The sequence below is a fragment of the Triticum urartu genome, chromosome 2 (assembly GCF_003073215.2).
Source record: "Triticum urartu cultivar G1812 chromosome 2, Tu2.1, whole genome shotgun sequence".
Taxonomy (NCBI): domain Eukaryota; kingdom Viridiplantae; phylum Streptophyta; class Magnoliopsida; order Poales; family Poaceae; genus Triticum; species Triticum urartu.
The window spans coordinates 178,180,048-178,193,058 of NC_053023.1; the positions used below are offsets into that span (position 1 = coordinate 178,180,048).

Here is a 13,011-nt window from a genome sequence, read left to right on the forward strand (position 1 = left end):
CCTGCATTTTACTCAAAATGATAAAAAAAAGATTTCTTGCAAAGATGAGGCTAATGATACTAATATGGCTTATATATAATAAATTAATAATTAATTTTCTCCTCGGTAAACTTGGTTAAAGATTCAGAAGTTTGACTTTCCAAAAAACTAATGCACCTTATATATTTTTTTTACTTTGAAATGAGGGAGTAATAATTTGTTTGGAAGAGAAAATTATCTAAGTTGCATGATTCATTACCTTTCAAAAAGTTGTTTGAGTGGATGCAAACAATATAGAAGGGTCACACTTGTGCATGTAAACGAAAGCCTGAAGATAAAATGACTGATTATGATATGTGCACTTTCTTGAACTAAAAACATGACATTTATTTTGGGACACGGGGAGTAGATGCCCCCAAGAATGTTGTTCAAAATTAAAAAAGAGAGGCCATTCAGGACTAGCCCTTGGAGGTGTATTTTCATAGAAGAAAATCACTTTACATCAATTGGTTGTATCCATTCGCGGACTACACAAACAAATTCTTGAGGTTGCAAATTTGAGATATCTTGGAATAGTCTTGTGGGCTGGCTCAAATTAATAATGAAACAATAAAATACCTGCATCGTGTCGGATGGATCAACTTGCCACGATGACGCGCAGCGTTTGTTAGCAGTTTATGTGTATGGCGCGCCACCTGTGACGGCAGCGGGCTGGCCGGAGAAGCTGCACGGCCGTCCTAGCCATGACAGGTTCACGGTTAGGCGAAGCTGGCGTCGAGATCGTCGGTCGTTCCCCTCTCATTATTCCTCACGGGCACGGCACAGGCACCGCACCGCCGGCGATATGGCTGTGCGGCGTTAACTCTGCCTTGGTACCTCTTGGAGATTTGGTCATTTTGAGTGCATTTGTTCAACGTAATTATCTTATTTCAGGTACTCCCATGGACATAGAGCGGACCACCACTGGGAGGAGAAAAGCAAAACAAAAAAAGCTTGAGCATCGTATAGTAGGTAGGCTGTTGGTGGGTCGATCCATGCAGGGATTAAAAGCCTTGTCTGGCCATGGCCGGGTTTTAATCTCGGAGGTACACGCTACACGGCCGGCAATGAATACGAACATGACTAATGATGCAGACCAACTGTTATGGCACCGCCGATTTCTTTGGAGGCCATCATCAGCATTCAGTCATGGCGTTAATGGCGCCAGCAAGCCCAGCTTGGGTCGTCTCCTCCTTAGGCTGGTCACAGTGGGAAGTAACTTATAGTAGTATCATATGCATGACATTAATCTAAGTTATTATCTTCATAGTGTAAAGTAACATAGTAGTAGTGTTATAGATGGCTGCATTTATTAACTTATAGACGCATATTGTCTTGAAAAACGCTATGTTACAGTAACATATTATGTTACTATTTATCATTAACTACTTGCCACGTAGGCAAAAAAATTCGAAGTGTGTTATGTTACTACTAAGTTACTCTCACTATGACTAGCCTTAGACTAGTCACAATGAGGAGTAACTTAGACTGGTAACATTACATTTTACTAGGCTATGTTACTACCTTCACAGTGGGTAGTAACATATGGGTGTTGTTATGTTATGGTTCATTTATTAGCCTATAGACTCATATTGTCTTGTTTGGTATAGTAACTATCTAAGTTATCACCATCACCTCTCTCATCATTAAATATGTGCCACATCAGCAATATTATCTTGAAAAATATAATGTTACTAGTGATGTTACTCTCACTGTGGCCAGCCTTAAATTCGATTGAGAGTACCATGAATCGGGGCACATCGTTTTTCGTAGGATCAAAGAAAATATGTAATCAAGGGCAACAATCTGATCAAAATGATTACTCTAAAAGATGGTCGAAATGATTTTTTTCTTTTTTTTGAAATAGATGAAGATTTCCGGCCTCTGTATCTGGACGATGCATGCAACCACTTTATTATTTATTCATATAAGACCTTACAAAGTTATATACCAGTAAGACTAAAGCCACTGTCTAGGCAACATATGTCGCTACACCTATCCAATTGATGAAGGGATGCTGCTAGTCTGGGCCTAATACCAAACATACCTCGCAGCCAAACCTAACATCTAAGACCTAGGTCCCAACCAGGACGCCTGCTGGGTATGGGGCACCCACCAGTCCGGCGCACTCCTCAACCAGGACACCTGCCGGGTATGTGGCCGCCGCAGTCACCTGTCACCAATCCATCTTCAGTACTGTATTGCTGCATCTATCTTGCCCGATCTAGCTGCCGTCGACGCCACCACGACGCCAGACAACGCCACCATCCTGCACGTATCCATCCACACGCGCCCGTCGCCGAAACTCAGCAGCACCATGCCGCCGGGATCCGTCGTCGGCCTTGCGGTAGATGAAACACCGCTCCTCCTCGTCCCCTCCAGCCAGCTCCTGCTTCAAAACGATACCCTCAGGAGGGAGCACGACACAGAAGGCGTCGTCATCTTCTGATCCGGTAGACCCAGATCTAGGGTTTTCCCTGGAACATCCCGATCATGTTGACGTAGTTTGCAACGACGATGCCTCAACAGGGGGCGTCGGAGACGCCGTCATCGTCCTCCATGATCGAAGTCGGCGCGATTTTCACCATGGTCGAAATGATATACCATCATGTTTATAATTATAAGTACATACCCCAATAGCCAGGGAACTTTTGCCGTGAGGCAGAGGCAATTGCGAACGGTTTAGGTGCCAAGTTTAGTTCTACGAGAGTGGCAATTCTTTCGGAAACGCATGACAATTTCTGAAAAGAATAAAAAATTGCGGGAAAAAAGGACATGAATTGCCATTACAAGTGAAGTTGCCACAAAAAACGTTCGTTTGCCGTCTCGTTCGTTCGTTAGTTATCATTTTCGTTTAATTAAAGACGGAACATGCGTCGTCCATCTGTCAGCCGCGACAGCCTCACGCTTGAATGCCCTTCCATTCGTGGCATGTTTCGTTAGGCTTGGCAATGGCACATGACATACTACGTACCGGCGTTATCGGTTGTCATGTGCCGTGTGCTGCAATACAATGATGCCCTCCCATGCTTGCGGTCCTTGCTTATGAAATCGGGGCCCGTCGGTATCTCTATGCCATCGTCTCGCAAGCTGGATCAGTGTCTGCAATGCTTAAGGTGGATTCACGCCTTCACAGTCTAAACTGCTCTCCTTCTACCCTAAGGACATGATATCCCCACGAAAATACTCAAAACGACGACATACGCACATGTTTGAAACGAAAATACTCGTACGATTAAGGAATCATACGAGTTTCATGCTGCAACATGTTCACTTCACACAAAATTCCGAAATGTCCGAGTATGCAAGGAAGTCTCAAACCACAAACAATATCAACCTAGTACGTACATGCACGAGAGGAAACGGTTTTCGCCAAAGCCAAATGCGAGGCAGGCATTAATGCCATGACAGTCGCCTGGCTGACATTTTTTTTTGCGGGGGGCTGGCTGACATGCCCTGCTGCCTATCCATCACCTAATTAAGTCCAAACCAACCTCTGCCAGGCAACCTACGCCCCGTCCCTGTCCTCCGACCGCCCCAACCCATACCTTTTCCTCTCCAAACAGACACCCAAACAGCCATAGTTGTTGGCAGTGGCAGGGGAACAAGTTGAACAACACCCATGCGGTCGACCAAGTTTTCGATCAGTTCCGTTGGGCTCGATCTTTCTGGGTGGATTCAGGTCTAGGATCAAAAACTCCATCGTGTGTGGTCACGCTGTTGCACGTCAACGTGCAAGCAACGTGAGCCGTCGATCGATGTCTCTGCATAACCACACAATGGCGAAAGGTTTCCTCCGAGACGTGTTGGACAAATACGACTACTGTTATACTAGCCTGCTATATATTCATGCAGCTCTCGAGGAGAATAAGATGAAAGCCATCACGGTGAAAGTGAACGTTAGGAAACATTCGCCTCAAAGAATCTCTACTCTTATCTTATAAAAAATACAATTGGTGATGATGGTGTACCTGCCATCTTATAATATAGACCGTTCGATCTATATCTGACGGATAGAAAGCAAATTATGACAATTTTGTAAAAAGATACCGGCACCTCTCTTCATATTTGCAGATAAGGCCTTCTCTGGTTCATCCTTATCTCCCACAACCTTATTATTAAGCAATTAAAAAAGAAAGCCTCTGGAACAATCTGACATGGTGGCCACTATAGGCGTCGTCCATCCCCATGCCTCCCCTCAGTCCGACCATCAATCACCACCACGCCCCACTCATCCTCACCTTATCTCTCCTCTTTCTCGAGATATCATTAGTTTTTACACATGGGATTACTCCCGCATGGGTCAATCACAACAGGTGTTTTATAAAAAAATGCATTTTGATGTTTCGTGCAATGCACGGACATCTTGCTAGTTCTTAGGCTGGTCATAGTGGGGAGTAATTTATACTAGTGTCATGCATATGACACTAGTCTAAGTTACTACCTTCATAGTGCAAAATATTATAGTAGTGGTGTCATAGATCGCTTCATTTATTAGCATATAGACTCATTTTACCTTGGGAAGCACTATGTTACAGTAACATATTATGTTACTCCAAACATCTCTTTCCTCATTAAATACTTGCCACATAAGCAAAATTGCTTTAGGATGTGTTAAGTTACTAGCTAAGTTACCCCCACTATGACCAGCCCTAGGGCATCTTCAATGGTTGTAAGATAGTTGTTGGTAGACTTTGCCACATAGGATTTTTGATGATGTGTCATACAATAAATGAGGAAAGAGAGGAAGGTTGTATGTACATGAACCAACACCCATTGCACAAGCTCCAATGTAGAATGAGAGAGCACCTCATTTATTATCTCACATCCTATTGGGCAAACTAGATACAACCTATTGAAGTTGTTGTATGTTAAAGTGTTGGTTAATGACATGACATATTTACCAACAAGCTAACATACAAACTATTTATTGAAGATGCCCTTAGTAAGAAGAGGAACATACTACTGTAGTAATACGATCCACTTGGCGCCATGGATCTGGGAGAGCGACTCGGACCACACGACGCTCTGCGGCGAGGTTAAAACCAACCAGTGGTCTGTGCCTGCCTGTTTTTGTCTACCCCGTACGCACGTATACTTACTCCGTCGCACACAGCAGACTTAGTCAAGAAGCATACGCTTGGCAGGGACGACATTATGGCCACCCCTAACCGCCACCTTCCCCGCCACCGTGAGCGCCATCAATGCCGTCCTCGCCCCGCCTTAAATCCCTCCTCCTACCCCCTCCCCTCCCTCACTCCATCGCACATTGCCTGCTTACTGGCTCCCCGCCATTGCTGACCAGCGACCGCGACCACCACCTTCCCGCCACTATATACACACTCCCTTGCGCGCGCTGACGCAGTGACAAATCGCACGGGCGGCGCGCGGCCTAGCTGTATTGCACTGTCCACCACCGCCAGCGTCAAATATCTCCGGCGAGAGCTTCAGCGATATTTATTTCCGGAGAGCTTGCCGGGAAGGGGCAGGAGGAGGAGCGGCGGCGGCGGCGGCGCCATGGTGTTCTTCTGCTTCCTGGTGGACCAGCGGCGGAAGGTGCGGAGCAGCAAGCCGGCGGCGGGGATCTGCTCGCGCTGCGGCGGCTGCGCCAGCGTGGCGGACATGGAGACGGCCACGCGGCTCTGCTACCTCCTCACCGTGCACCGCGTCACCTGGCGCGCCATCATCTGCACCTTCTGCGGCGCCATGCTCAAGTCCTACCGCCACTACAGGCTCTACTAGGCCGGCGGGGGCGGCCGACGCTGATTGATCTGCGCAACGGCCGGCCGGCCGGCCGGCCACCTTCTCCACCCGCGTCCCGTTTCCTGACGGCCGTTGCAGCGTGTATGTGCCAGCTAGTTTTGTTTGATCTGCTTATTAATTTGTGTTTAAGGCATGCTCTCTAGCTAGCTTGGAGATTGTTGCACTGGATGGAGTCTTGTGGTCTTATGTACATATGTTATGCAAAGTTGGATTACCTTCTCTTCTAAATCAGTATCTCCGTCCGTGGAGGCCAATAGGATTAGTATCAAGTACTACGATCTCATGCAAGAGAGAAGGGGAGAAGTGTGAGGATCTTTGTTATCCATCCCTAATTAGCTCCTCTTGTAATAGTAGCATGGATGTTCATACATTTCCCCTCTCCTCTCCACGGCATTAACGTGTGATTTGATTTCTCACACTTTTCATCTTCTTCCTTTTTGTTGTTGAGAAAATCACACCTTTCATCTGACAAGGCCCTATTGTCTGCTACTGCTATGAGATATTTCGAAATAAACAAGGACGGGATGTATTTGTGTTGTGTTGTTGGTAGATTTTTTTCCCGTCAATTCCCGCGAAAAAATATATTCTGTCAAAACTTTGGTCCGCTGGAGGGGAAAGCTACTGTACAGTATTTGAAAATTGAAACCCCATGGCAGGCCGACCACCAGCAGATGGGCATTAACTAATGTGCATGGCATACGAGGACATATGGCACATGGATGTGGACAGCCCATACCAAACTACTCCTACTCTGGTGTAAATTTTTCGTTGGCCCACGATGTACAATGTCTGCGCCAGCTAGCTGGTGTCTGTTGAAGGAAGTGATTTACAACTGTCGCCATAGCCCAGATGCCGTCGGCAGGCCATTTCTACGGTCATGGTAATTAAGCACTCGGCACAGTGCACATGTGCAATTAATAATGTACAACTATTGTCAAGCAGCTAATCAGCCAGTACTCTTCAGGAAGCCTGCAAGGGTCACTTTTGATGGGTTGGCGCGTCACTTGGCATGCTCTCATCCGTCACCACGTCTTGCGATCTGAATGCTTTTTCTGGATTTTTTTTTATTTTTCTGTACGTGTTTTTAGCATTTAGATGGATTTATCGTTTTTTCGGTTTTCCACCTGTTTTGGCAAAAAAACGCTATTTTTCTTCTGCGGGAGCCATAGATTTACTTCTTCTGGAGGCACGGATTTCCTTTCGTGATAAAAAAATAGTGTTTTTCTTTTCTTTTTCCTTCCACAAAAGACACAGATTTGCTTCCGCAAGATGCATACGTGTGCCTCTCGAAAAAGGAGAAAAACATTTTTTTCTTTTTTTTCTGTGAGCGGCACAAATACTAAGAAGACTAGGCCCGTAAGGGTTCCATTTTTCTGGGTTTTTTGGACTTTTTTTTACCATCCTTGTTAACACGACGCGTGTGATGTGGAGTTATTACACTGGAAGTGCTCTCTTTTTTTACGCATTTTGCACGTTTGGTTTACTTATATCGGTCACCGCTTTACCTGGGTCTCGATCGTGTGCCACGTACGTTTCGTGTGGCTTTGCTGGTGGTTTGTTCGTTTGCCACGATTCAGTTCCCAATTCATTTTGATATTTTTATTGCACCGAGGCCTCTCGCGAACCATCCACGCTGCTTTCACGGGAGGATAAATACCCCCATCTCTCGCAAAAGCAGCAGCATGATGAGCATACGGCGGCGCGCGGCACGGCGTCCTCTTACTCAGGTATCTCTTGCTCTTCCTCTTCCCTTCCCCTTTCCATCTTCTCCTCCACGGTTGATGTTGCGCCGCTGTTGTGCAGATCGGCGGGAGCAACGGCGAGGGCAGTGGCGTGGATCGGCGGGAGCAACGCGAGGGCAGTGGCGTTACATGATGAGCATACGTTTCGTGTGGCTTTGCTGGTGGTTTGTTCGTTTGCCACGATTCAGTTCCCAATTCATTTTGATATTTTTATTGCACCGAGGCCTCTCGCGAACCATCCACGCTGCTTTCACGGGAGGATAAATACCCCCATCTCTCGCAAAAGCAGCAGCATGATGAGCATACGGCGGCGCGCGGCACGGCGTCCTCTTACTCAGGTATCCTCTTGCTCTTCCTCTTCCCTTCCCCTTTCCATCTTACTTCTCCTCCATGGTTGATGTTGCGCCGCTGTTGTGCAGATCGGCGGGAGCAACGACGAGGGCAGTGGCGTGGATCGGTGGGAGCAACGCGAGGGCAGTGGCGTTACATGATGAGCATATGTTTCGTGTGGCTTTGCTGGTGGTTTGTTCGTTTGCCACGATTCAGTTTCCCAATTCATTTTGATATTTTTATTGCACCGAGGCCTCTCGCGAACCATCCACGCTGCTTTCACGGGAGGATAAATACCCCCATCTCTCGCAAAAGCAGCAGCATGATGAGCATACGGCGGCGCGCGGCACGGCGTCCTCTTACTCAGGTATCTCTTGCTCTTCCTCTTCCCTTCCCCTTTCCATCTTACTTCTCCTCCATGGTTGATGTTGCGCCGCTGTTGTGCAGATCGGCGGGAGCAACAGCGAGGGCAGTGGCGTGGATCGGCGGGAGCAACGCGAGGGCAGTGGCGTTACATGATGAGTATACGTTTCGTGTGGCTTTGCTGGTGGTTTGTTTGTTTGCCACGATTCAGTTTCCAATTCATTTTGATATTTTTATTGCACCGAGGTCTCTCGCGAACCATCCATGCTGCTTTCACGGGAGGATAAATACCCCCATCTCTCGCAAAAGCAGCAGCATGATGAGCATACGGCGGCGCGCGGCACGGCGTCCTCTTACTCAGGTATCTCTGTGTTGCAGAGCCTGAGCAACGGCGAGGGCAGTGGCGTGGATCGGCGGGAGCAACGCGAGGGCAGTGGCGTTACATGATGAGCATACGTTTCGTGTGGCTTTGCTGGTGGTTTGTTCGTTTGCCACGATTCAGTTCCCAATTCATTTTGATATTTTTATTGCACCGAGGCCTCTCGCGAACCATCCACGCTGCTTTCACGGGAGGATAAATAACCCCATCTCTCGCAAAAGCAGCAGCATGATGAGCATACGGCGGCGCGCGGCACGGCGTCCTCTTACTCAGGTATCTCTTGCTCTTCCTCTTCCCTTCCCCTTTCCATCTTACTTCTCCTCCATGGTTGATGTTGCGCCGCTGTTGTGCAGATCGGCGGGAGCAACGGCGAGGGCAGTGGCGTGGATCGGCGGGAGCAACGCGAGGGCAGTGGCGTTACATGATGAGCATACGTTTCGTGTGGCTTTGCTGGTGGTTTGTTCGTTTGCCACGATTCAGTTCCCAATTCATTTTGATATTTTTATTGCATCGAGGTCTCTCGCGAACCATCCACGCTGCTTTCACGGGAGGATAAATACTCCCATCTCTCGCAAAAGCAGCAGCATGATGAGCATACGGCGGCGCGTGGCACGGCGTCCTCTTACTTAGGTATCTCTTGCTCTTCCTCTTCCCTTCCCCTTTCCATCTTACTTCTCCTCCATGGTTGATGTTGCGCCGCTGTTGTGCAGATCGGCGGGAGCAACGGCGAGGGCAGTGCGTGGATCGGCGGGAGCAACGCGAGGGCAGTGGCGTTACATGATGAGCATATGTTTCGTGTGGCTTTGCTGGTGGTTTGTTCGTTTGCCACGATTCAGTTCCCAATTCATTTTAATATTTTTATTGCACCGAGGCCTCTCGCGAACCATCCACGCTGCTTTCACGGGAGGATAAATACCCCTCGCAAAAGCAGCAGCATGATGAGCATACGGCGGCGCGCGGCACGGCGTCCTCTTACTCAGGTATCTCTTGCTCTTCCTCTTCCCTTCCCCTTTCCCTCTTACTTCTCCTCCATGGTTGATGTTGCGCCGCTGTTGTGCAGATCGGCGGGAGCAACGGCGAGGGCAGTGGCGTGGATCGGCGGGAGCAACGCGAGGGCAGTGGCGTTACATGAGGCATGAGGGGCAGAAGCGTGGTTGCCATCCGCCGCCGTGACCTGCAGGGGCTTCTCCCAAGTTCCGATCTTCGTATTAGCTCCAGATTATAATGAAGCACGCCGGGGGCGGCAGGAAATTCTCCGGGGAAGCGTCCTCTTGATCCATCTTCTGGTGTGTGTATCTATCTATGTTTGGTTCATCAGATTTTCAGTTATTGGGCTTGGCTTTCTTATTTTTTTTCTCAGTTTTGTTTGATTTTTTTCTTTTGCATTAGATTTGTTGGGCGGCCCTACTGATAGGCATGTTCAGCCGAAGGTCAGTGTGTTTGTTCATAATGATCTTGCTCCTGAGGATTTGTTCCAGCGACACCAACGGCAACGACGGCATCTCGGCTTCCTGCATCGTGCGTTGTTGAGAGAGCGACTGCAGATCGTGCTAGATCGTGCGCCGGTGGAAACCTCAGGTTTGGTGTCTCCCACCCTGCCCACCCTCTGCCACGGCACGCAGCCGAACACCTGAAGAACCAGCTCGGGGACATCAGCAAGGACCCATCGGGGATCCGCTAAAGTACGACACACCATGTCTTTATTTATTTTTTTGAAATGCCCATATCTAAGAGCTAGGTAGCCATCGACGCTGCCGACTACCCGCTGTTTTTGGTACGAGTGTTTATTTTGAAGTTAGGTCAATTTTTCAATACTTCTTGCAAGTTCTAGCCGGAAGGATGGAGCAGCCACTAAGCTGGACTAGGTTACTGGACAGCTTCGCTCCTCTCTCCACTCTCCGATGCTTGGTTTTGTACTCCTTGCTGAAGAAAGCACCATCTTGTTCAATACATCATAGCTCCAACCAAAAAAACTTGGATGTTGAACCAGTAGTCTATACTCATGTTACTTGAGTTCAGATTGGTTACCTAAGTATTAGATCTAGCGTTTAAATCACAGATCTCATTTTGTGATCGATCAAATTTTCTAGCCTGACGCGTCAATTTTTTTTTCTAGCCTGTTATTTCAGCTTCATTAAAAAAATGCGGGATATTTCAGCTTCATTATAGTGTTCCTTAGGTTCTATATGCATCAATACATGCTTCATAATTTTGGGGGACAATCAGTTCTTCATAGAAAAAGAAGATCTCCTAAATTAGTAGAGAGTACAGCTTATCTTTGATATCATTTTGTGCCATCTTCAGAACTACTAAGAGTTGCAGAAGGCCAAATTCAGTAAATTAGAATTGCAGAAGGAAAATTTCAGCACATAAATTTTGAGAAGGTAGTTTTGGCCTTTCCCATTATATTTTCCTTCTCACAGTACGATAGATTTAACATCAATTGTTTTGTATAAATGTCTGGGTAGATATTGAGAATTTTTATATGCGGGCTTATCACTATAAAATATAGGGATTAATCATAAGGAATAATTTGAAACTATGAATAAGAATTATACATATGCGGTGTGATATTTCACTGATTTGTTACCTTTTTCTTATTAATTGGATTATTAGTGAATCTGATCTGCGTGCCTAAAGTGATTGGGCTTCAAATGGTTTATGGTTTTGTTGTGTTTTTCTTTTCAACTTAGTTTGATTCCTTCTTTTCCCATACATTACTCCTTGTACGATGTATTTATGTAACAGTTTTGTAGAGATAATATGCTATTGTCAAATGTAAAGATCCATGATTGAAGTATTAGTGGAGCTTCTCCTTAAGTGCATGTTTGCATCTGTTGCTGCTAATTCTGGGATGATTACTTTGGGCATTTTCCGCATGGTTGTCTTCTGAATAATGGACTAGATAACTGAAAGAACGTTACAAGCTCGACCAAAAAATAGCTCCTTCAATACTTGATGATGATTATTAATTTCCCCAGTTGTGCCATTGAGTAGCTCCTTTCATCTTTGCTGATGATTATTATTTTCTGCAGTTCACACTATGGTGTTTAATTGGATAGAAAGAGGAGGAAAGGGCATGAAGCGGTGGAAAGAGGTATATAAGGAGAATCAGAAAGACAAGTATAACATAATTAGGAACTGTGAGAAGAACTCAGCACTTCTTACATCTGTTTATCAAATTTGATTGGATGGATGGTTACGATAAATACTGAAAGAGAGCCCATTTACAATCAGGAAGCCCATTGCAGAGTTCTACGACAACACTCAATGGTTACAATAGCAGGTGTTCAATATATCCAGGGGGATGAATTGGATAGCCCACAATGTAGCTCATAAGATTCTGACCAGATCAACATGACCTATTTTTAGTTGTTTTAGTTCAGCTCATTCTCACTCAACTTGCCTTGTTATCTCCACTCTGTCTACATCTAACATTCAGGAAGTTGAAATTCATGTTGTACACTCCTACTTTGTTGAATGAAGTTGGCGCCATGGGCACCTTTCCCCGTTAAAAAAAACACAATTTTCATCTAATTACATGAGTTGTTTTCACCGAAAAGTATTGCACATGTGTGCTTCATTGATATTTCAAGTGTACAATTTGCTGCTTTGGAATGAATATATTGCTTCTTAACATGATTTCTATTGCACTACAATGTTGTGGGTATTGCTATTCTTTAGATTACTCACCTAGCAAAGAGGAAGAGACATGCTTCGGTGGATCGACTCGTATAGATTGGCTGGTGATGATATGCCTGTTAGGACCAGCAGCAATGGTTTGATTCAGATTTAAATTTTACTACCACTACATCACAGGGACAAACCCAGCTCAAGGATCTTCTCGGGTCTAAGAAGAGAACAAGAGCTTCAAATTCTGCATCCAATACCCACACTCACTACATGTTGTAAATTACTTATTTATTTACTATCACTACATGTTGTAGATCACTTATGTATGTATCAACTAGATGTACCCTTTACCTTATATAAACTACTTTATCACGAATAAGTCTTGGGACAACTTACCTAATATTACAAAAGAACTAATTAGTACATCAATCCATATGGCGCGGCGTGCCGCCGCGCGCTACCCGCTAGTTATTTCTCATGTAGGTACGAATTTGTTTCCGTGAGATGCACAGTCGTGTCTTTCAGAAAAGGGAAAAACACCCTTTTTTCCTTCTATGAGAGGCATAGATCTATTTCTTGGGAGGCATGGATTTGTAGTCGTTCCTCTCGAAAAACGAAAATAAAGGGGGGTTTTCTTTCTTCCGTGAGAGGCGCATCTCTCGGAAAAGGGAAAATGTGTTTTTTTATTCCATGAGAGGTACAAATTTACTTCTCATGGAGGCACGGATTTGTTTTCGCGGAAGGCATAGTCACGCCTTTCGAAAAAGAAAAAAAGAACACCCT

The 13,011-nt window shown here is 45.9% G+C and overlaps 1 protein-coding gene across 10 annotated transcripts; it reads left to right on the forward strand.

Annotated features, from left to right (window-relative positions):
- Positions 1 to 5,264: 5,264 nt before the first annotated feature.
- On the forward strand, positions 5,265 to 12,157 carry LOC125536624. Of its 10 annotated transcripts, XM_048699875.1 has the most exons (10): positions 5,778 to 6,661; positions 6,746 to 7,508; positions 7,585 to 7,861; positions 7,943 to 8,577; positions 8,869 to 9,225; positions 9,306 to 9,881; positions 9,985 to 10,277; positions 10,900 to 10,979; positions 11,631 to 11,692; positions 11,833 to 12,157. In XM_048699875.1, the coding sequence occupies exons 4-5, from the start codon at positions 8,011 to 8,013 to the stop codon at positions 9,223 to 9,225; spliced, it is 924 nt and encodes a 307-aa protein (XP_048555832.1). In that variant the 5' UTR covers positions 5,778 to 6,661; positions 6,746 to 7,508; positions 7,585 to 7,861; positions 7,943 to 8,010; the 3' UTR covers positions 9,306 to 9,881; positions 9,985 to 10,277; positions 10,900 to 10,979; positions 11,631 to 11,692; positions 11,833 to 12,157. The 10 variants fall into 10 exon arrangements, 7 of the variants coding, with proteins under 7 accessions (XP_048555834.1, XP_048555832.1, XP_048555829.1 ...); XM_048699872.1 differs by having other exon boundaries at positions 11,631 to 12,157; XM_048699876.1 differs by lacking the exon at positions 10,900 to 10,979.
- Positions 12,158 to 13,011: the final 854 nt, after the last annotated feature.

Bases quoted from the DNA above. Each gene is read 5' to 3' on its own strand.
- LOC125536624 (XM_048699874.1), top strand. From the start codon at position 8,011: ATGATGAGCATATGTTTCGTGTGGCTTTGCTGGTGGTTTGTTCGTTTG. The intron at 8,578-8,868 runs GTATCTCTGTGT...CCTCTTACTCAG, and splicing joins CACGGCGTCCTCTTACTCAG to GTATCTCTTGCTCTTCCTCT.